This window comes from Ailuropoda melanoleuca, chromosome 11, assembly GCF_002007445.2.
Source record: "Ailuropoda melanoleuca isolate Jingjing chromosome 11, ASM200744v2, whole genome shotgun sequence".
NCBI lineage: Eukaryota > Metazoa > Chordata > Mammalia > Carnivora > Ursidae > Ailuropoda > Ailuropoda melanoleuca.
Window position 1 is genome coordinate 76,845,494 of NC_048228.1, and position 24,900 is coordinate 76,870,393.

At 42.9% G+C, this 24,900-nt stretch overlaps 1 protein-coding gene across 9 annotated transcripts in view; it reads right to left on the reverse strand.

Moving 5' to 3' along the window:
- LIMCH1 (LIM and calponin homology domains 1) overlaps window positions 1-24,900 on the reverse strand; it is a 98,015-nt gene that overhangs the window by 66,769 nt on the left and 6,346 nt on the right. For 2 of the 9 annotated variants that reach the window (XM_034671887.1, XM_034671885.1), the window contains exons 1-3: window positions 21,570-21,779; window positions 20,992-21,187; window positions 15,476-15,728 (exon numbers count right to left, since the gene is read on the reverse strand). In XM_034671887.1, the coding sequence (XP_034527778.1) occupies window positions 15,476-15,728; window positions 20,992-21,187; window positions 21,570-21,635 (515 nt within the window). In that variant the 5' untranslated portion in view covers window positions 21,636-21,779. Of the gene's footprint in view, window positions 1-282; window positions 395-500; window positions 617-2,118; window positions 2,449-2,972; window positions 3,216-5,788; window positions 6,092-14,145; window positions 14,413-15,475; window positions 15,729-20,991; window positions 21,188-21,569; window positions 21,794-24,900 lie in introns of those variants that run through there. The other 7 variants (XM_034671892.1, XM_034671890.1, XM_034671889.1 and 4 more) reach the window with 5 other exon arrangements.

Here is a 24,900-nt window from a genome sequence, read left to right on the forward strand (position 1 = left end):
GCAATGGGTACTTACACCGGAACAGATTTCCCTTTCGGGTTTTCATGATTCCTGAGAACGAAATCTGGCCAGCACCCAACCACATGCAAAGGCTCAAATCTCTACCCAGGGACGGCACTGAGAGCAGAGCTCTGGCTCTGGGATGGGTGCATACTTTAAAGTGACTGAATTCCACGCCACATCAGTCCTCAAGTGCATACTGTGGCTCTAAGCTGTTTTCTGGGAACACAACAGCCACACACAGCAGAGGCCGCACACCCTGGAATGCAGGCAAGCGCTCACAGTGGCTGGCCGCTCTCCTCAGATCTTGCAGACTTTGGCGGCATCTCAGATTCTCTTTGAGCAACTCCTTCCTTCTCTTCTTTGCCATCCTGTGGCAGCTGTTTGCACGCCACTGAAGCCAGAGAGGACAGTTTTACTGCTAGGGAAGAATTCACACCCAAGGCCTTGACCCCACCTGTCATCCTTCACCTCCTGGGAAGGGAGGGAACGCTCCTCACCTTCCTCTGTGCCTAGGCGCTCGCTCAAACCGCAGACGCGCTCCTCCTGGGTCTCCAGCACAGGAGCCAGGCGCGAGACCCTTTTGCAATAGTCATCTATGCCAGAATTCGCCATTCTGTTGATAATCAAGTCACATTGGTAGCAAGAGAGAAGAGGAAAAAGAATTACGAAAGGACACAACAAATGTTGTTGAGACTGAGAGATTAAGAAGAGTTCAGCGGCTCTCATTCCAGCAGCTGGTTAGTGAGGATGACATACTCAGATGCAGATAGTGGAAGGTGAGCCCCAGTGAGGGCCTGAGAAAAGTCAAAGAAGGCTGGCAAGACCCTGTCACCATGGGGCTGAGTGGTGGCCCCCTCACTAGTCAAGGACTAGTGCCCGTCTTACTAATTTCTTAACCCCACCTCCTCCACCCCAGGTCCCCATCAGCCTCTGAAACACCAGCTGTATTTCTGGTGTGCTGGGATTACTTATATCTACAGCCTGCTATCCTCCATGCTGTCAGTCACAGTATTGGATGAAAGACACCCCTCTGTATGTCATGGACCATTCACTGTTTCCTTTGGATTTCAAGGACAAAGCACAGACGAGACGTCTTAAGCATTTCCTCTTGCCATGGAGAACGTTACTTTGCTCCCACCATGCAGGTGGAATGGAGGTTCCCAGGAGAGTCCAAAGGCTTATAAACCTCCCATACCTGCTTTCTGGAAGACAGACCAGCCCATAGAACTGAACCCCCAAAAGAGGACTTGGGAATTCAAAGCTGGAAGGCCTCCAATGAGGATGAGAACTGGTGACAGGCCTACATGGGCTTTTCCCAGGTGATCCCTCACAAATTTGGATGGGCGATTCAGCCAAGGAAACGCTTGACTCATAGGAACCCCAAGAGAGGAGTCTTTTTCCATTCACGATTTATTATACAATTTTTTCTAAGTAGAGGAGGGAAAAGAACTTTCCTTTCTTTTTGTCTGCCTCAATGTCCAAATTTGAATTAATGATATTAATAACTATTTTTTCCTCCCTCCGTGGGATAAACTGATTTTTATCAATGTATCTTTAGAAGAAACACTAGGGTATCATTAAAACATTCCATCCAGGGGCACCTGGGTGGCACAGCAGTTAAGCGTCTGCCTTCGGCTCAGGGCATGATCCCGGCGTTATGGGATCGAGCCCCACATCAGGCTCCTCCGCCATGAGCCTGCTTCTTCCTCTCCCACTCCCCCTGCTTGTGTTCCCTCTCTCGCTGGCTGTCTCTATCTCTGTCGAATAAATAAATAAAATCTTTAAAAAAAAAACATTCCATCCAGTTCATTTCAGTATTTCCAACTAATAAAATAGTGCTTAATGCAGCCGCGGGAAAAAGGGTCCTTCGCCAAGATTACTGGCATTCCCAGGCAGTGATTCTGGGGACAACAGGATCAAAATGGACGCCTGTCCTTAACTTTCACACACATGCTCCTCCCCAGGGTGACCCGCTAACATTACTTCTCTGCCAACCGGCCAAAGAGCCTGTGAAAACTATGGGATTGCCGGAGGTTTCTGACATGTGCTTCAGCAGACCCTTTCAAAGCCACAGTGGCTCCCATGCAGATCTTGCACGCGGATGGAGGAAAATACCTGTGGTCATTTTGTGGATTAAGCGTTTGGTCTTTTGCTAAACTGGCCGTGGCCGTGGAGGAAGGGGAGAGAGAGTCCATTTCAGTCTCGCTGCCACGACCGAGGACTTCTTGTACGTCCTCCCGAGGCCCAGCCTGGCCGATGCTGAGCCGTTTCCATCTCTGCTGATCTATCTCTGTCACAGGTCCAAAGTGCACAAACTTTTGCCGTGGGCTGGAAGCTTTCTCATAGGCCCTCGCCTTGCGGCTGGCAAAATCATCACGAATGGCAGTTTCTGCTTTAATTTCTGGTGAAGGCTCAGGGGCGTGGATGTGTTCAACATCTCCATCCCTAGTCAGAACCAGACATGAGTTCCAAAGATTTCTAAGGCAAGTGCAAATTAATAAGAAATTTTTTTTTGAATACTAGATTAATGAAAAAGACTTCTATGGCTACAGCAGAACTGCTTTTCCATTCACCAAACGAAAGAACGATCATTGTCTTGCCTAGGAAAATAGGGCTTTAAACTTCTGTGGTTTTCAAAATATCACTTCCACCATCATAGATGATGGCATAAGAAAATCTTAGGTGAAATAATGAAAATTCATTAACAGTCAAGTTTAAATTCCTTATGGTAAACAAGCTTATCAAAATAACCATTCATAGTAGTTGGTTCAATTAAAGAGGATGTTTTCATCCAGTGGCTTGTAACTTTTGGTATTAATAACTTTCAACTCATGCAGAATATACTATGTTTTGAGAGGTATTTTTTCTCCAGCCGTGAGAATAAAAAATGATAGAAGGATAAGCATTTGATTCCTTCCAAGTTTAATAATACCACTGCCAAGGGAAAACTCGGGAAAAACATGACACACCTCGTCTTTCCTGACACTTTCAGTCTCTCCCACGTCTCCAAGTCAGCTTCGGTGATATTGGAGACCGTGACAAATCTTGGAGCCTCTCGGTGAGGGGTGAGGTGGCCCTGAATTCTCCGCTGAGCCAGGTCATCCCTGTAAAGATCTGGCACCTTCCTCACTCCCTCTTCTGCCAGTTCACTCTCCTGAGTCCGAGTAATACAGGTCACCGCTGACTTCACCTCTTCTGTTTGGCCCTGGTTTCTGTCAATTTTATCCAGGCCCCCACATCATTGGAAAAATCAGGTTCAAGGAAGGGGAGCAGACAAACAGAATGTCAAGCAAGGAATTTCAGAGGCTAAGAACAGAAGGAAATGATGGGGCACCTTTCCCTTTCCCAAAAAATATGGAATCAATTGGAGCCTTGATTCCTTTTGCCTATGCACCCTTCTGACACTGTAATGAAATGGAGTTTTTTCCACCAGATGACAGTCTCTAGTTTAGTTTAGAAAGAGAAGCCAGGGCTTGCTGAAAGACTATTAAGAATGGTAATGAGATTTCGGTTTGACAGTAATGATGCCCAATTCCCACACTATTCAAGTTACTATAATGAATTCAAGTTTTCTGATTGAATCCCTGAGCCCTCTTAGAATGTCTTTTACTGCACCAGTAAAACGTTAGTAACGAGCTCTGCATGATCCAAATTCTAGGATTAGTTTGGAGATAGCTGGAACGTTGTTCACATATTAAATATCTCAACCATAAACTCACAACTGCCAGAAAATACATTTAAGTCAATTCCAAATAGAAAATTTCGACCTTCAAAATCAGTCTCTGCTTGCCGATAGCGCCGGTTGGGTTTGGGTAATGTAAACTTGAAGATTAAACAGACTGTATCCTCTTCACCTGTATCCACTTCATGTACAGTCAATACCCATTTGTTTCTTGTGTTAATAATTAGTCACCTTTATTGATGTTAAAATTGATATTTTCAACTGTTCTCCCAAGAAGTGGATGTTAGGTGGCTTAATGAGGACAATGCTATCATTTAAATCAAAGCTGTGGCATCTGTCTGCAAAAACATTCAATTGCATTAAAAGTCAATTTCTAACTAAATATGCTTCCTGAGATAGAAAATCTCAAAAATCTACATGAAGAGGACTATTTGCTTTTAAAAAAGATATCCAAGCCAGAAAACCAAGAGGTATTTTTTTGTTACCTGGATGACATGGTGTCTTTGCAGAGCATAAAAGTTAGGAGGGCTACAAAATTTTCTGTTTACTTTTTTAGTTTGGGGGAGGGGAAGAAGGAAGGGCAGAGGCAAGAGCCACTAGGGGCCTTCTCTTCTTTCATCAGTTCTTTGATGCTCTCTAGAGAGGTCATGGGCCATCCCAGACTCTGAGCCATGTCCCCAAACACAGAGTCAGGTGACAACAGACAAACGAGGGTGGAAATACCAGGAATTAAAATTGCATGCAAGAGAAAGGAAAAAAGGGAGATACAAAAGTGACTCCTTTTCCTAACTCAAGTTGCCGATCCCCATCAATGTGCCTTGATGCTAGTCAATTGTCCAGAATTCTTTGTTTGATGTGCAACAACAGATCCCTCCCACAAAGCCCTCCCAGAATGGTTTGTTACGAGTCATGCCAACAAGAACAGCACGGAGCGAGAGTCTCCCGATGCCAGGCTTCTGCTCTCTAACCCCTGTTCTATATCCAGGGATCACCCACCTGTTTTGCACCTAGTACTTTCCAGAACAACAGCAACAACAACCATTGACCACTCTGCTGAGCTCAGTGACTGTCCAAAGAACTATTTGAATTTTGTAAAACACAGTTAAGAGGTTTATATTCTTCATTCAACAGAATTTACAAGCCTCTTAAATGAGGGACAAAGAGATGGCAATTTGATGATGCAAATCTCTGATTTTGGTGTAAGGAAAAAAATACAAGAATGATCAACTCTGTGTGATGAGATTTAGCAAGCTGACACCTTCAGTAAAATCATATCCCTCCTAGGGTAAAAATCACTGGCCAAAACCCATTTCACTACAATTTCCCTTTCCCAAATTAAGAGGATGGGGAAAAAGCTGGGCGAAGGAAACTCATTCGAAAACAATTTCCATAATAGGACAAATACAAGTATACTATACTTTTGAGAAGGTTTTTTGTTTGTTTGTTTTTTGTTTTTTGTTTGTTTGTTTTTTTGTTCCACACCCAGCGTGGAGCCCAATGCAGGGCTCAAACTCATGACCCTGAGATCAAGACCTGAGATCAAGAGTCAGATGCTCAACAGACTGAGCCACCCAGGCACCCCGGTTTTGTGTGTGGTTTTTTGTTGTTTTTTTTTTAATGAGAAATAACCATCATTAAATATCAAAATGATTTTGTTGCTGTGTGGAAATAAAGAGCAAGCCTCATTTTTTTTTCCTCCCGATATCTAAAAGGATCTAATAAGAGAAAAGAGCCTACAGCTAAGGCATGACTATGTTTTCTGCTTCCTCTGAATGGACTATAGCAGGCTTGGGCGGTGGCTGCCCCGATCGGCAATGGCACATGTCTGCCTGTGCCAATAATGCCAATCATTTGTGGTGATGTGCCCACTGAGACGCAAAGTTTATTTAGTAAATTCAGCCCTATTTTGGACATGGCCATCCTACGGTCTGCCACTACATTTAGGGAGACTGGATATCAGGAGATCCACTTCAAAATAAACCACCATTACCGATTACTTGTAACTGCGAAAGAAAGAAAGGAATGGGGGCCTATGGTACAAGTCACCTTCACTTAATTATGCTCCCTCTCTCACTCACACAAACACACACGCACAGTGCACACCTCTTATATTCTAGACTTTTCTTTTCTGAAATTCCCTTTGAGAGCTGTTTGCTGCTCTCTGATTTCTCTGTCTCTCTTTTTCGGAAAGGCCCATAGAGGAGTTGATTTAATGGCACTGCTGGCTTGGTCTGGTTCATCCTCACTCTCCTTGCAGCAAAGTCATCTTTCTCAAGATCGGGCCGTCGACACCCAATTTCCTCTTCTGATTCTGAATCTCTGCCACGTTGGTGGGTCAGGAAAGGGTTTTCTTTGCGAAGGACAATGCCATGAACAGCTTCTTCCTCATTACTTAATTGCTTGTGACTGATGGAGCAAAATTAAACAGAACTCTCCATGTGATCAGACCAAATGCTTTTTTAAATTCCTATCCCCAGACACACAAGTGTGTTGTTAGTGAAAGTTCTTCTCAATATCGTTAGTTTAGATGACATCTGCTAGCTATTTTAGTCCAGAGTTGTAGCATAGTTAGGGTGGGTTTTAAAACCTTGAATTTAGCCAGCTACTAGCAATGCTAAAAAGTCATTTAATTGACAGGGCCCCATCAGCATCAGCAATGCAGGATCCTAAATGGCTCTGAGAGGGACAATCCAAACTCTTGTCATGAAATTGGGAAGAGTAGAAAGCTTTTGGTTGTTCTTTTTTCTTTAGCACATGTACCCAACAGGTACCCAATTTGTATTTGAGTGATAGGGCAACAATGGGAGCCGCCAAAAAACTGATCTGGGGGAAAGCTAACACATGCAGTTGTGTGACCGCAAACCTAGACTATGTACCCAATTGCAAAGTGTGAGGAAGGTCTTTCTGCAGAGCTGAGCTAACCTGAAGCATCTGGAAGAGTTTATGACCATTCACGGGATGGACCTGGGGCATAAATGCTTCTCTGGCCCTGCACTCTCCCACGAGCAGCTCTGTCTTCAATCTTCTACCCCAACGACGGTCCACCTCTCAGCTCTTTCTCGTCATACGCTAGATGTCAAGTAAATTGTGGTAAAACATTTTGCCAAATGGCTAAAAAAATCAATACTTTGCACTATTTCCATTTTCAAAGAGATACTGAAGACCTCAAACTTTTAAATTCCTGAATGCGGTTTAATGGTGGAGTATCAAGACTTTTTACTTAGCTTTGTTTTTTTTGTTTCCGTTGGATGCATGTGGGATAGGAATAGGGTCGAATTGTGTCCATCTGGTATTCACACAAACTCCTCTTTCCCTGCTCAAAGGATCAGCCTTGCTTCTAAGTAAGTATTATTCTAAGTAATAATAAAATGTTAACACTTTAAAAAATCATTTATTATCTTCTCATTTCATAAAGATAAGTAAATAAAAAATCTTGACTCCTAATGCTCACCTACTTTGTATCCAATTTCTAAGAGAGAATTAGGAGTAAATTCTTCATCCCCAAAGGACAACTCATCTCAGAAACAAAGTAGTAGCTAGGAGCGAAATGAACAATGAGACTGTGTACCCTGATCCAGCAGGCAGCCTGCTATCTGCTGCTCTGCTCCATACTGCTCCTGAGGGGGCTACACTTAAGACTATAGCAGGCCCTCACTCCATCTGACTTTTTGGAAAACCAAATTGTCACTAATCATGCACAGAAAATTCCTTCTTCTCACTGCTGCCATTGCCCTCAATAAAAATTTAAATAACAGAATTTGGAAGTGGTTGGCAATGTTTTGCTCCCCGAATAAATTATTTCTTAAAATATGAAATTCTGCCCTCTGAGTTGCACACCTGACTCCCAGTGTCCTGCCTGACCACTTCCGGACAGCGTTCATGTTCCTCGCTGCCTCCTTCTTAGCTAATGCGTCTGGCAAGTACCAACCGGTGTTGGTTGACTATGGCCATAAAGAATGGCCAATGGAGGGGCGCCTGGGTGGCACAGCGGTTAAGCGTCTGCCTTCGGCTCAGGGCGTGATCCCGGCGTTATGGGATCCGAGCCCCACATCAGGCTCCTCTGCTATGAGCCTGCTTCTTCCTCTCCACCCCCTGCTTGTGTTCCCTCTCTCTCTGGCTGTCTCTATCTCTGTCAAATAAATAAATAAAATCTTAAAAAAAAAAACAAAAAACAAAACAAAACAAAAAAAAAGAATGGCCAATGGAAATCACAGGCCACTGAATTCATGGCTTCAAAAAGGCATTACTTAAAAAGCACAATGTTGATGATAAAGTGGCTAACGATTATTGAGCACGCATTATTGGCTAGAATTCCTTCTGAGTGTTAGTTCATTTAAACTTAATACCAACCCTGCAATGTTAGTGTTATTAGCATCGCCATTTTAAGAGAGTAGAAACTAGGTTCTAGGTTCAGAAATTTGCCCAAGGTCAAAGAGCCAGGGCTTAAGTTAAAATTCAAACCCAGGCCGTCTGGCTCCAGAGGTTCTGTTTGTAACCACTATACTCTCCATGAAACAAAACACCTGGCCAGGAACAGTATTGAAAGCAGAACATCATATAAAAAATAAGGCATTACCTGGGGCACCTGGGTGGTTCAGTTGGTTAAGCAACTGCTTCGGCTCAGGTCATGATCCTGGAGTCCCAGGATGGAGTCCTGCAGAGGGCTCCCTGCTCAGCAGGGAGTCTGTTTCTCCCTCCTACCCTCCCCCCTCTCATGCTCTCCCTCTCTCATTCTCTCTCAAATAAATAAATAAAATCTTTAAAAAAAATTAGGCATTATCATGAGTTGGTAGTAGGAGAAAGAGAAGCATTTTGCTTACTAAATAAAGGGATCCTGTGAGTTGTGCTTAGATTGGAGTTGTGATTTGCATCGCTGGTCACAGACAGCAATGTTCTGCTAGGATTAATGATAGCAGAATGCTCACTAATCATACCTTACAATGCTTGCACAGCACTTTACAGTTTACAAAGCGCTTTCAAACTCATTATCTCATCTCAGCCGATCCGACTCCAAGTTCGGTGGGGGGCAGGGGGGAACGGACCCCTAGCTTAAACCTCTTATTTTCAAAAGCAGCACTCTTCATTTTTTTTGACCGGGAGTCATGGGTTACCATATCCCCCCCAACTCAGGCAGAATCCTTTAGAATAAAATATATGCATTTATGCAAATGACCATGCCAATTTGTGATGCCAGTTTGAGCAGGGAGAATCTGGTGTTTTCTGGATCACATGAGCCCAAGCCAGGCTACAGATTCCCTGGGGTGTTTCTTTTTAGGCTAAATGCCCAGCACGGCAGCACTTGTTTCAAGTGATCTCAATTTAGATGCGTGGACTTTAAAAAAAAAAAAAAAAAAAGACAGTGAAGAAAGCTTTCTGTATCACTGGTCACTGAAAGCCACTCCCTGCCCACTTGAAAAAAAAACAAAACAGTCACAATGACCGATTTTCCGCTACTTGCTTGAATCCTGTAAATTCACAGTCTCAAGGCAGACTCAGAAAAAGAGGAAAAAAGATAATAACACAAAATCTGAACTGGTACTTTTGGCCGTGCAGTAATACATACAGTGTATAAGGCAGATAGGCAGGACTGTGTTCACAGGTGTCCAGTTACTAAAATTTTTAAGTAGCCTTTTATAAATGTGCTTTTCTTTCTTCCCTTCTTTCTTTTTTTGCAGGACCTTGAGGGCGGTCTGTCGTCAAGCTTCAGCACGTTCTACTTCGGTTTTCAACAATCCTCCCTCTCTGAGCAGCTAGTGTATTTCAGATACGCTAACCTTCATGACAACCCTGTACGATAGGGACTCTCATGTCTACCTGGTAGAGGAGAATATTGAGGCTTCTCGCTCCAGCCATCTGAGTTTAGGTAAAAGAAGTGAATTTCAGGGACAGATTTAGGTTATCTGGCTTGATAGTCCCTTGGTTGACACTTCTATTTTTTCAAGCCATTCATAGATGAGGCACTTTGGGAAGGAGGGGCTGCTGGGTGGGCACAGCTCACTGCTTCACTCAGAAGGAAGACAGCTCAATGTGAAATGAGAAATGCCCAGCCCTGCCTCCAGCCTGGCAACTGTGTCTGGCCTCATCTAAAACAAGTAAAGCTATCTCGGTAGCAGAGGTTATGGGCTTGAGGCAGGTGAGGAGGAAATAAAAAGCTCTTGTCTCAAAGTTAGATGTTTCAAAGGGAATGAGATAATGCTTGAAAAGAAGGAAGCACTGGCATTTTCTTTCACCCCCCTTTCACTTGGTAACACACAAGCAACCAGCTCAGACTGGCAGCCAGTCTGTTCTATTGAAAGAAACTGGGCTTCCTGAAGGGCCTGGTAGGCCTCCCGGGAATGTCAGGGGCAACACCAGAAACCTCTCGGCTCACCCAGCGTCCGCACAGTGCAGCCACAGCGAGAGTCACAGAGGCCCCTGCAAGCTACGTGTGTGTCTGGTCCTGAGCCCCATGGATCTGTTCGGCAGCAACCAGCGACACAGTCGTCCGCTGAGCAGGGGGTGTAGGGGAATACGTGTCTGGCACTTAGGGGCATCCACTCTTCCTCTAAAGATTTCGAAAATGTCTATTGTTCCTTAGAGGGTTTTTCTGCCCTCTGTAATTAATTACTATGTGGTTGAGAAGATCCACAGACCAGCAGAAAAGACTGAGTGCTGAAACATATGAAAACAATTAGAAAAGAAGTACAATCACGTGAAACCTATAATTCAGTTAAAAAAAAAAGTTTATTTCTCCAATGGGAAACACCAAGTAAGAGAACTCAAATCTCCATGGCATTTTAATTCAGGGGAAGTGAATCTTGGTTCCCATTTTATCCTCTTAAAAACAAGAAATCTTGGCTTTTTTGGCAGAGTCTCATATTTTGGGGTAAGTAAGCTAATGAAATCATTAACTAAAATAGAAGAAAAAGTAGTTTATATACTTCTTACTTCAATGGTGACTCTAATAAATATTAAACTCCAAACACATTTATTAAGAAGCCCTACTTTCTGTCCCTTGATGCTAAGATACCTCCTAATATATGGTTTGACAGGAAGTTTGGGACTTCTGGGCTTCTAAACTCATGTGAAAATACCATGCTCTCTTGCTCCTTTTTATATACTGTACTGGATATAATACAAGGAGGTGTTTGAGAATACTTGGGAAAAAACAACAAGAAAACAGTCCACAGAAATAAAGCCTTGTTCTTTGTCTATGTTCCTCCCTCCCTTGCCCATGACTTTATATTACTACCCATCTCCACAAACACAGACTTTTCCAGCTAAGAAATGGGCCACAGAACATATGTAGGGCCTCTTGCTGGGTTCAAAGATGTGGTAGCCAGACTCCATCTGGATGGCAAAGACAGGAGATGGAGGTTAAATGTTTTTAGAGACATCAGCATATTTATGTATTTCACATTCTTACTTTCTAGAAACCAAGAAGCCTTTTCATCTTTATGGGTTTCATTCTAGTTAAGCTACTTTCTGCCACATGAAAAGCAGGATAAACTTAGCATGACTTTCAACTCTGATGAAGGCTGCAGAAAGTAAGTGACAGGGACACAGACAGGCTAGGCTAGTGACATGGGATGTATATAAACCCTTTATGAGAGAGTAGTAGCTGAACAATCTGCCAACAAAAGAAGTCTGGGTGTTTGGAGCGGCTGTGTCACATTGCTGTTGGAGACATGCTCTGGGAATATGCATAATTTTCCTGAACCCAGTTTTAAATCTTAAGTCAGAAGATCTCAGGTGTGATGATATTAACAGACCTGGGAATTTCTGCTTAACAGAGCTAACTTGGACAAAATATGTAAACAATTGAGCCAGATAACAGGAAATGTGGACAGGAGCAAAGATTACCACAAAAATACAATATTCATCCATCAGAATTACATTTGTAAACTAACCATGACTCTAGGTTTGTGCACAGAATGGGCACTATCATAAAAGATTTCAATATCTCATTACAAAATAAACCTCACAGTTACGGACACAGGACACCCAAGAAATTTCCAGCCTTGTCCAATCTGTTCTTTTCTCTCCATCATAATGATTCCTGGGTGTGCTGAGTTAGCTTAAGGAGGCTCCCCACTCGTACCTTGTTGCTTTTTTGGATAGTCTAAAGATGATTTAGAGATCTCTTGAAAAATTAAAAATACATCTACCATATGATCCAGCAATCACACTTCCGGCTATTTATCCAAAACAATTGAAGTCAGGATCCCTAAGAGATAGTAGCACTCCCATGTTCACTGCCATACTATTCACAATAGCCAAGATGTGGAAACAATGTAAATATCCACTGATGGATGAATGGAAGAATAGGTGACATTTACATATAATGGAATATCATTCGGTCTTTAAAAAGAGGAAAATTCTGCACTATGTGATAATACAGATGAACCTTGAGGACGTTATAATACATGAAATAAGTTAGTCACAGAAGGAAAAACACTGCATGATTTCTCTTATATGCCGTATCTAAGAATCAAATACATAGAATCAAAGAGTAGAATGGTGGTTGCCAGTGGCTAAGGAAGGAGGAAACAGGCAGTTACTAATCAATGGGCATAAAGTTTCAGTTAGGCAGGATGAATAAATTCTAGAGATCTAGTGTACAACATCATATCTATAGTTAACAAAACTCAATTGAACAATTCAAGATCTGTTCAGAGGGGAGATCCTGTGCTAAGTGTTCTTACTACGATAAAATGAAAATTTTAAATGGGAAAGGATGGCACAGGATATGGAAAAAGAAACCCGAATAGCCAATACACATATTATAATATTCAACCAGACTGGTAATTATAGACAAATCAATTTTTAAAAATGAGATTCATTTTAACCAAGCAGAGTAGTAATTTTTGAAAATGATACTAAAACAGAAAAAAATAACGATCATGGTGTCTTTGGTGAATTTTAGCTTAAAGACTTATCAGATGTGATAAAAATGAAGGTATGTGTGTCAAGGATATTAAGATTAAAATTTTTTTGTAAATTCATACTCTTACCTATATTACCTACTCCCACTGGGCCCTAAATTTGAAGACAGAAGGAAAATGATACATGGTGAGGTGATACTATTCATTTTTGTATTCTCGGCATCGAGCCTGGTCTTTGATACAAGTTATGCTAAAATGATGTTGAAAAAATATGTGTCTGATAAGGTCTTTGTACCAAAATTTATAGAATATCTGGATTTGATTTTGCTTTTTATGATTCTACATTACTCTCCATTATCTCAGAAAACCAGAGAGCTTCTTGGAACACAAGCACAATTTTATGGCTGAGTTTTCTAGAAGCACATATATGTTTAGGATAGATGTACTTATCTGGAGATACTACAGACAGGGAAGAAGCATACCCTTGTTTTTGTTGTTGTTGTTTTTATCAATACAAAGCTACTCTGGGATTAAATCCATATAAGCCATTGCTGGGACTTTCAGTTAAAAAACTAGACCATAAAGCACTAACCACATTTGGAACTGTACAGAGAAATGGAAAATGTTCTGTTAAATGTGTCGGAGGCAGTTGTGGTACTGTGGTCAGAAAATTTCAATCTGGCCACCAGGTCAGTGGTCACTAGCTTTCAGACCAGCAAGTCACTTGTATCACTGATTCTCAGTTTACTCTTCTTGAAAATGGGTATGTCACCTACCTCTTGCAATTAAATGGAACAGCAGATGGCAAAGGAGTTTCAATTGTTAAACTGTTACAAATTTTAATTTCTCAAATAAATTTTGGTCTCATTATGATTTGTTAGGATCTTTGTGGTCATTATGTGAGGAAAAATTAACCAGCTTCTCAAAACCTTACCTAAAACTGTTTTCTGTGGCTTGGACTGCTGAAGGTTTCCATCACACATGTAACATGAAGGCATCCGGCCTGGATGCTGGTGCCTTTGTTACAATTAAGAGAAGAAATGACTCCATTCTTTGTTTATGAATCAACGTGCTTTAGGAAAGGAGTCAAGTAAGTGCAATCTTACCACTCCCTCAGGACAAAGAAAGCAAGTGGGTTTTTGTAAGCCAACCACACTTTCTAAAGGAATTCAAAGGAATTATTTTCCAGTGATGTGTCAAGTACGGTAAGAGCCATTTAGGAGTAGCGTGAAAATTAACACGCTGCAAACAGTTGAAAAATAAAATGTTATTGCTAGGTAAATCCCGCAGCCTGCAAATGACTGACCACTAATACTTGACTAGGACAAGGTCTAATCAAGCAGCAAGAAGCTCACTTTTCGCCGCCATTTACAACAGCCAAATTGCCACCATTTAGAACAGCCAAGTTCTTGGTGGAGACATGCCCTGGGGCAAAGTCTCGCAACTATTTCTATTTGCTTGAGGAGGGGGGAATAGAGCTGCAAAGGGGAAAGCAGAAAGTGGGAAACAGGATGGAAACGCCAACACGCCAGACAGATTCCAAATCCCAGGCATGCACAAAGGCAGCCAGGCCCGCCTTCGGCCTGCAGAGCTAACCTGGCAAAGCGCTGTGCCGCGGGCATGACCTTGATTCCAGCTTGTTCTAGCCTTCTGCGCTTTTGGATTTCGACAGCATCTTTTTCTTGAGACTTGGGAGCTGGTGCCACCACAGCCCCCTCTGGAGGAGGCTGCTCCTGACCACTGCCAGTGGGTAATTCTAACGCACCATCAGAAGGCTTCCCACCGGGATCCACTGGGCCGACTGGGTCCTCTTCACAAGGAGACCCCACTTCACTCCCCTCTTCCTCTATTGTTTCAGGATAGCTAGTGAGTTGGACAACACGGTTTACCAAACTAACAGCCTGGGCTCAGGAGCAAGCCATATGTCATCTCCTGGTCATTCTGATATTACTTTTCACTTAAAAAAAAAGTCATAGCATGCAAAACGATCCTGGTAACGTGAAGAAAGTTAAATGCAGCCATTAAGTTGTTAATGAATACAACGCATCATAATCTCAACAGTAAAAGCTATTTCAAAATTGATATTGAAAGACAGCCTTTTCTGCTGCAAAGGTAAAATTCATGTTTGATTCAATCATCAAAACTTTTAACAAAATGTTTATTCGATGAAATCATAGATAATAAAGGTGGATTATTAGAAATAAGCATGCAGTGATCAGGGTGGTTTTGCTCAAAGGATTAGACTAGACTATAAGTTTCTTTTATTGTACTAGAAGGTTCTTGAAGGCAGGGACTCTACCTTATTTACTACTGGGTCCCTGGTGCCTAAAAGCACACCACATGGGGTAGGTGCTGAAAAAATACCTGCTGACTAAATAAATGCATAAATATAAAGAGCTTCGGGGAAATCACTGCTTGCTTCTCTAAAGAGATGAGCAGTTCAACGTATCATCCACTTACTATGAGTTTCTCCGGGCAATTCTGAAGCATGTTTCAAGCATCCCTTACATACTTGAGCTTGCATCTAGATAATCATGTATCTAGATTTAAGAAAAAGTCTCCTCACATAGAGATGTGGCTTTCTGCACCTAATTTAACAGGAGTGAGAGTCAGCAGTCTCCTCGGAAAGACATGGATGACAGATCTGCTCTCCATGTCCTCTCACTAGAACTGGTTTCAAAAATCTGCACTGTTAGACAAGGATCTGTTGAGTGCCTGCGTGGCAGGCACTGTTCTCGGTGCCATCATGAAGCTTAGACTCCATCACCACAACCCCTCTCCAAAGTGCTGTCCTGCCCACCGCCATTTGTAATCTTACATCAAAGTTCTGGAACGGTTATCTGAGCTCGATCGTGGGCCGGAGCTCTGGGGTCCCTTTACTGCTAGTGTTCAAGCCAAGACAGGAGCAGCATAGCCCAGGCCTTACCTGAAGGGCCTCTCCCCACCCAGGGGGGAGGTGGCAGTACTCCAGCTCTTCCGATATTCCTCTCGCTCTGCTTTCTTCTTTCTCAGAGGAGCGGGGACGTAGGCCGTCTGATTGCTTTTGTTCGGGAGGTACTGGTTAAAAGGCACTGCTGATTTCGGCTCACCGTGGGAAGTCCGCCTCGCAGACATGTCATCCTTCTTCACATCGGGCAGCTTCCGATGTGGCAAGTCGGATTCAGAGTCACTTCCTCTCCCTGGGGAAGAGAGGACGGGTGCTGAAAACGTGCACTGGGGTAGCCGATAAGTTCCCGATGGCAAGTGTGCTGTATTAGGGATGTGGTCAGATCTATGGGTTCTGGGGATTCCTTCCTTAAATTATTCACTTAACGAGTCTAAAGCATCCGTCTAAATTAGTATGTTCTGGGAAAAGCTCCGAACTCAAATCAGGGGGAAAAAATCCAATTGAAAAAATAGTGGCAAGCCTAGTTGAATCTGAGAATGACGATTCACACCACATCTGCGGCAGACCTAGAGGCTGCTGAGAGTCTGCGACTCTTGAAAGAAATATAAATTAGCTGATGGAGTTTTTACTGAGCACCGCTTGGTGCATGTCTTACACTGTGCTAGACAGTCACACAACAAAGATTTATAAAGGATTCTGTTTTATAAAGGAAATGTCATAAAATGACATTTTGTCTTGGACGCGCCTTTAACCAATCTATGAAACACCTGAAGAATATTGGTTATCATCGAGGAGCAAAGACGGATAAGAAGAATAGGAATTCAGAAAATGGCAGGTTTAGATTAGACCAAGGGTTTGCCTTTCAGGAAGTGGTTTGAGTTATAATAAATGCATTTTCCTCCGTATCGGAGCCCTTCCTGATGCCCTAGCTGGAGGCTATCTTTTCTTCCTGGGAACCCCATGGCCCAATCAATTCTTTTCTTTGGGCACATTACCCTTTCAATCTTGTATTTGAGAACCAGGGCTTTACATCATTTACAGCATTTATCACAGCATCTTTGCACCCAATGGGCATCCTCAAATTGTCTGATGAGTAAATGAATTGGTTTAGCTTAAAGAGCATTTTAGCCAACGCAAAAGAATTCAATGTTGCCAAACCAGTTTTTGGGAGGCAAGAGCCCCAATAATTATATTGTATCCCTGTTTCCTGTGTCTCATCTCACTCGATTGGTAAGACCTATGAGAGTGAAGCTGTCATTAAAACAAACATGAGCATGACAGAAGCTGCCGTGTGAGAGCTGGTTGGAACCTCTTCATCAAGGACAGAATCAGGAATAGGCTATTCAACTCCACTGAGAGCAAATAAAATTTACTTCTTTACATTTGTGAAAAGAGCCTTCGGCTGAGTCAAAAGATGGGGCAGCCCGGCCGAGTGGGCAGTCTACAGGGTCTTAAGCCAGATTCACTTTGTTTTGGGCTCTGCCACTCACTAGCTGTGAGACTCCGCGGTTGTGAGGTCACCTCACGAAGCCTCAGTTTTCCCAGTCTGCAAAGTGAGGATGATAATGCCACCTACTTCGTAGGGCTTTTGGGAGGAGATAGTTACATATGAATATATGTAAACTGTTGGTACAGTACTTGGTACAGAGTAAGTGCTTGATACATGCTGACTACTCTTGATGTCATCATAGTTTCGGATCTGTCACTAGTGAGCTGTGGGCTCCTAGGCTGGTTCTATCACACTTGCCTGTCCTCTTCTGTAAAAATTGGAATGAAATGATTTGCCCTGGAGATTAAATGATTTAATGGCTTTTAAAAGACTTTACAAGTTGAAAGCATTGACCATAAACAAGTTGTTCATTGTTGTGGATGAAATATGCAGTTCATGAATTATTCATGGCACTTGCTTTCAGCCTCCCTTCCAAAGTTTTGACCGTTTCAGTACTTGCTGCTTTTCAATTCATAACTTAGCACCTTCCCACCCCAAGTCTTTCATCAACAGTATCCGTCTCTCTCAGTGTCCCAGAAACATTTAGAGGCCCCTGTGAAATGTTTTATAAATAAATGCTAACACTACCTTCCCTTGCCAAACTCTTAGATTTGTTTCCTGATATGATATCATCCCCATTTTACAGAGGTGGAAACAGAGGCTCAGAGAGGCAGAAAGAACTCCTTCTGCATGGCTGGTACATAACAGCCCCGGACTCCCAATTTCTGTTCTCCAGACTCCAGCCCAAAGTTCCCTCCTCTGTGACACACTCCTTCCTCTGTGACATTGGAGAAATGTCCTTTGCTTAAAGCATCCTGACTAGGGGAAGCACTACACTTTCTTGAATAAACGAAAGAAAGAAAATGATTCTTCAATCAGCTATGAGGGCTTAGTAATGAATTAAGAGTTGTCTCCATTTTCTGATGTCTAAAATCCTAGAATCTATGAACCTTTTTTGTGTGCAGTATCTAAAAACATATTATCTGTAATAATCTTAGTGAAAGTCTCAAAATAGGTTCACACACACAGATCACCCTCTTCCTCCCCACAATTACTCTTTGATCAATGTCTTCAACAGACAGTCAAGAAAAGTTAATTTGCAGATGCCTTGAGGCAGAGTGACTCAGTTGAAAGAAGGGCAGTTTTCTGGACTTAGAGGCCAGGGTCTAATTTAGACTCTGTCCTACTAGCTGTGTAGCTCTGCAAAACTTAAACCCTCCGTACCTCAGGGTCCTTGTCGGACACATGGGGACGATAACGCAGCTCTCGCAGGTAGTTGTGAGGGTTCAAGGAGATGGCGCCAAGCACCTAGAAAGTGGCTGGTATGGTACCCTTGGTAAATGCTAGGATTCTTATCGAAGGCCAGTACTTCAAAAGAGTTTGACTTCATCCCCAAAACACAGATATATACTAGGGTGGCTTTGCTATTTGTGCCCAAAGTTAGGAAATGACAATACAGCACATCATGATGATGACATTACTTTATCAAAGTCTGAGCCTTCCTTTCCAGGGAGCTACATTGCTCTCCCTTCCGGTAAATGGGGGGGGGCTTTCTTTTTTCCCCATATTTTGGCCATATACACCCTTAGCCCTTGGTTTTCTCATCTTCCTCGAACACTTTAATTTCTCTGATTCCTTATCTCTCTCTCTCAACTCATCTTTTCTATAAAAGAATATTCATTTAACAAAATACATATTTCTAAACCGTGTTCTTAATTTGAAATGCATCTGAGTAGAAGGGTTTGTATTTCCTCGTCAGTGAAGTCCATTAAGTGGCCTCAGGAGGATGCTAGGGGAGGTGAGGGAGGGGCCCGCACCCGTGTAGCAAGACGGATTGGCTGAACTCACCCTAGGGACCCACAGCATCCCGGCCAGGTAGCTCTCGGGTGCAACCCATAGAATCGTGGCACCTCTTAGGCACCTCTTGACTGTCCCCACTGAATGGGTCTGTGGGCCTCGATAACGTTAAAATATTGACCCAACATGGAACTGGAGAACTTTATGCTAAGATTTTCTCTAACCAGATTGTGAGCCCTTAGGAAATAAATTTTCAAGACTTAACAAAAAATGCGCTTCTACATTTGAAAGTGTTTATCACTAGCAATCTTGTTGGTTAGCATCGTTAAAAAACACCATAAGTTCTAAAAAAATACAACATCCATTTGAATAATATACTATTTTTTAAGGCAGATTTAAAAAAGTGTGTGTGTGTGTGTGTGTGTTTCAAATCTCATTAGGTCTTGATTCATTTACAAGAACATAAGCCTGAAGGCATCAGGCTGCTTGGTGAAATCTGTGTAGGGTGCTCTCTTTCATAGACGGTGTTCTGTGAGGCTCAATTTCATATTATTCTTTACACGGAAAAATATTTATAAAAAGACTCTAGCTTATCAATCTTAATTGTTGTAAACGAAATTGTGTCTCAGCACACATTAGTACAATATTAGTAATTACCATCTCAAATCCCTTCAAGATGTCGCTCGTTATAAAACTCTGAGCCCCTCGAAGCTGTGACAGAATATAAAACCACTTATAAAAACAAGATGAACAAGAAGAATAATTTAAAAAAAAACAAAATAATATGAAACAGTCTGGTTCAGATACGTTCTGTAAAAGTAAATCTACCTTTTGGTTATAGTCAAGCTCAGTCAGGTCTCACACTTGGTACTGTAACTTCTAATGCTGTGGGTGGTACCTTAAGATGTCATACAAAATTTTAGAAATGTTTTTCATGCAGCTCACAATGCACCATGGAATTCTTTCGGAGTCACATACTATGTGGCCCTGGGGCTGATCTATTGGTTGGAAAGCTTAAGTACTAAACAAAAGCATTAATTCAGTCATTCTAGAATTTAAAAAATTTATTAGGTAAACAAAAGTTGTGGGCAAATTAGGTTTAAGAGTTTAAGTTTTGGACTCACACGTCTTGAGGCTAACATTGTTACACTACTTAATGACAGTGATATTTGTCACTTAACAACTTTGAGGACAATTATTTAACCTCTGTAAGGTTCATCTATGAAACACAGATAAGGAATGTCTCACAGCCTGGGGTGGGGGTGGGGAGACTAAGTAAGAAACTGTATCTCATAATCTGTGCTGAGGACTAAATGAGATGCTAGGTGTCAAGTAATTAATTCAGGACCTAGGCACATTAAATACTCAAGGATTTTAGATAGAGTTTTATAGCGGAAAGGGATCTTTCAGCCATAAAAGGGAATCTTCATCTCAGAGAGAAGCCTTAAGTCTCTAGAAATATGAGCATCAATCAAGCAATGCATTAAAAAAATAGAAACAAAAAAACCCCCCACCAGTCTTGGTGCCTTTCTGCAAGTTTAGAACCCAGCCATTTTTCCTTCCTAAAAGTACAAAGGTACGAGATAAGTGACTTAACTAACAGCTTCTGGAAAATATGCATTAAATTTACATCAAGTTGCATGACCACACATTTTTAAGGAAAAACGATCATTCCTTACAGGTGATATAAAATCCATGGGATTTAAATCAAAGCCAGACTCAGAACAAACAGGCAGTCTGGGTTGTGTACACTGGGGGCCACCCGCACGGCTCCAGGCAACGGTCAGGTATCACAAGCATCGAACAGATTGCCAAAACCCTGCCAATTAAAGTTTCTCGGGCTTCAGCACCTTCCTAAGTGTGTGTCGTGCATTTCCAGTTTGCTGGAAGTTGATTCATTTTCACGTCTACGGTGTGGTACTCACACATTTCCCTTCCTCGTACCCAGAGCACATAAACCTTCGGCACACTTCATGAGCTAACTGCCTGCACAGCGCCTTGATTCACTGAGACCGAGGGAGGAATGATGTAACATATTTTCCAAGAGAAGATAGGCTCACTGAGGCAATGTTCAAACTGCTGGCAAAGCCAAGGCAAATTCTAAGGACCACGAAAACAACACAAGAAACACTTCTCTTCTCCCAGCTTAGAGTTACCGGGATCCAGCAGGGTGGATATGGATGGAGCCTGCCTTCCGTGCACGGGTGACAAGGCAGCTCTTGGGAATGTTTCATTCTAAGAGGTGCAGTGCGCGAAGGCTGCAACCTACCATCGCTGCTTCCCCTGAGGACTACATCTGGGGAAGGGGTCTGCCGGGAGCGGGAGCCGAAGGAATCCAGGCTGTCGAAGGAATCATCTCTGCCGTGGCGAGGGGGAGACAGGGAGTCGCTGCGCTCAGAATCCCAGCAGTCTATGTAGCCACTGTCTCGGATACTACGTTTAGGACTCTCAATGTCATCAGTCTCCTGTCCAAAAATAAAACGAAAAGGATTACAGACACTTCAGCCACAGATGGAGAGCCTACGCTAACCAGGAAAATCCGGCTCCGGTGGTCTTCCAAAGACCCCACGTATGGTTGTCAGTATGGAAAAAATTATGGCACGGATTATCATCTACAAGCCAACATTTCATCCTTCCACCCTCCCTGCCGCGACTTTCCAGATCAGAAAGTCGTGCACATTTCAAAAATAAGTAAATAAAAATAAAAATCCTAGCAACGCATATCCCACCATGTTCTTTAAAAAAAAAAAAAAAAGTCGAAGGAGCTAAGAATAAAAGCTCCTTCAGTTTGGATTCACAGGAGTACAATGACCGACCCAAACAAAACTAAACACCAAAAACCTTAACCTTGACCCGTCTTTCGGAATCCATAGCTGCATGCCTGTTCTGGGACTGAGCCCCTGGTTCGGCCATGCGCTTGCTCTCGTTTACACGAGCTGGCAAATGCACACAGCGTCTGTTTTTGCGGCAGAATCAGGTCTGGAAAGTCTGGAGCAGCATGCTTCCATCTCCTGCTACCTTGAAGGGAAATTCCTGCTCTGAAAGGGAGCTGTCTTTCTGAGGCAGAAAGTTAAAAAAAAAAAAAAGGCAATGAAAAATATGCAAAATGCTTTTCCTGATGCCTCAGAAGAATCCAGGCATGCTCTCGCTCTCGGCCAGCTCTTGGCGCTGGGGGAGCTGGAAGCACTTGTGGCGGACCCACATGTTCAGAGCAGTGAGAACAATGGCTGTCTTTGACAGCCTGTGATTATAAATTCTTTCCAGCGCGAGCAGCACATACTAAAACACTGAAACCCCAGCAGCAGAAAGGTCAGTCAAAGCCGTCCTCACCCTCGTACTATAATAAAAGCCTTGTTCCCGCCAGTGTCTTCGCATTAATTACAATAGTCCCCGCTGACGAAAACAAAAATAACTCCGGTCACTCAAAGATAAACCTCAATTTAATCTCCTCCAGACTGTCGCTTAAAATCCGGGCTGTGGATGATGCCGGCGGAGGGGAACGCTCTCATCTGCAAAGGCTGGAATGTCACCCTGGGGATGTCCTGGGATGCTCAGGAAGGTCCCCTCCACATTCCCGAGAGAGAGGAAAAATAAACAGATATTCTTGCCACGGTAGCAATTTTGGAAACCGCCTGAACCAACTAAGATGCCCAGTGGAGCCCGGGCCTTTGCCAGCTGCTTTTATCAATTCTCTGCAGCATCCTCCCAGCGGGAGGCATTTTGAGGGGCCTGGGGTGGCTGGAATTCACAAGGCACATACGGGTTTTGCCTGGAGAGAGGGGAGTGGGAGAGAGGAGGGCAGGATGGAGAGGAGCACCCTGCAGCCTCCATCAGAGGGGGCCCCAGAAGAATACGCTGTGGCCTGGGTGAATGCAGCCCTCTTGACCGTCCAGAGGAAGGCAGAAATTGCAGTTATGGAAATTAAGGTAGTTTACTTGTAGGTCAAAAATTAACCAGGACTTGAACAAAAGCCAGGCCTGACTAGCTGCAAAAGGAAGAACTCATCCACTAACTGAAAAGTATAGATTTAAATTGGATATGGTTTTATATTTAATTTCTTTGGAAACGCAAGTAATAACTGTGGGTTACTTATTCACCAAGAATAGGCCAAATGGCTAAAAACATGGTCACTCTTACTGAGTACTTACTACGTGTCTAGGGCTATGTTTGATGCTGTGTGCATGTGTATTTAATCCTCACAACCCTACAATGATGTGGTTAGCATCGTCCTCATTTTAAAGAAGAGGAAAATAAGAATCAGAGAGGTTAAGTAACTTGACCGAGGTCACACAGTGAGCAGCAAAACTGTGATTCCAACACAGGATTCCATCTCCAAATCCCAAAGGGTACAACCTGCCAACGTTTGATCGACTTTGGGGTGGTTACAGTCGCCATTACCAGCATCACCTCTTCCAACTCTGGGACACTCACTGGCTCCTTACTCTGTGAATGATGCTAACCTGGGTGATGCCCCTTTCCTAAACGCTGTTTATGTCTACACCACCCAACTATAAATACTGCAAAACATAGGCAGCCGAGGGGAGGTTAGGAGCATGGTCTTGGAAGCTCCACCGACTGGGTTTAAATCCTGCCTCTGCCTCTCGTCATCTGTATGACCTTAGGCAAGTTATTTCATCTCACCTGATTTCAGTTTTCTCATCTGTTCAATGGAGCTAATGATACCATCTATTTCACAGGATTGCTGGGAGGGTTAAACATGTTAACACACAGAGAGCATTCAGAAGAATGCCTGATGCATAAGTGCTCAGAAAGTGTTAGCTATGGTTATAATTGCTCCCATGTATTCATTCGGGTATGTAAATGTCAATACATAAATCATACAGAATTTATGAATGTCGTTAAGGACACAACTGTAATATGCACTTATCTGCTCCACGCTCTTTTTCCATTTCTATCTCATAAGTAGATGCCTCGGGCCCAGTTTCCCATGAGGGAGGGCAGACACTCGGAGCTAGGCCACTGGTCATGTCTAGAAATGTCACAATTGTATGAGCTGCTTGGCGCAGCATTACAAACCGGATTTTCAAGAAAATAATAATAATAATCAGAAATGCTCCTCCAAAGGCCCAAATGTCTTCCCCACCCCTACTACCAACCACAAGAGAACAGAAAGAAAGAAAGAAAAAGTCAACATGTCTCTTGGAGCTTTCGCTGCTTTCTCACAGCTTGTTATGGAAAAGAAAAACAGAAAAGCCATTCTGTTCATGACTGCGTAGAAAGCCAAGAATAAAACCGCGGCTCAAGCGAGAGCTGGAAGCTGAAAGGCATGGCCGGCTTGAAAAGTGAAAAACAGCCCACCCGTGGTCACCCTTGGCCAACCCGGTCCCTTGGAACCTCAGGGTGAGGCAAGAAGCCGGTTCTTCAGCCAGAAATAAAGCTGTGGACATCAGCTGGGTGAGCAATTTTACTGGATTCCAGCACGTCACCCAAAGTTAAGCTTTTAGGGGAGAACAAAAGCTATAAACCAACACAAAGGGTGGCACAGTCTAAATTCCCCTTTCGCGGGGTCTACTTGTGTCATTGATGCTTTTTATCCAGGATCCCAGGAGCACTTCGACTTCTACAGAGAGCACTTTAGGGACAGGAGACAAGACTCAAATCTGTCCACTGTACTTAACCGCTAGTTGTTCTAGTAAACGTACGTTCATGAATGTGGTGAGAACTATCAACATCTATGGTATTTTTGGATCATTTCACTCATCTGTCCTTTTCTTATCCTCTTTGTCAGAGATAATGAGAACCAGCTAAGGTTGCCGGGTGACTTATAGCATCTGAGAAACTCCAGATGCTTCTGTGTTACCACTCAACATTTTCTGCCTCCTTTGTGATTTATAAAGTGGCTAAATCCTATTCTGGAGTGTTTTCGGGTTCTGCTTTTCCAGCTTGATGACCCATCTGCACCTACCACGCTCTGGTTGGGGAAGCTATTCACCCCTCAGATATTTACCGAGCATCTTCTATGTGTCAGACACGGTCCTAATGCTGGGGACACAACATTCTGCAAAGTCAATAAATACCAAGATCTTATGTTCTAGTAGGGAAGACAAAAGATAAACAGAAAAACTGATAAATGAATACAAAGTTGGGTGGCAAGTATCCTGAAAAAATAAGGCAGGTTAAGGGAAGAGAAGCTGATGTTGGCTGCTATTTTTTTTTT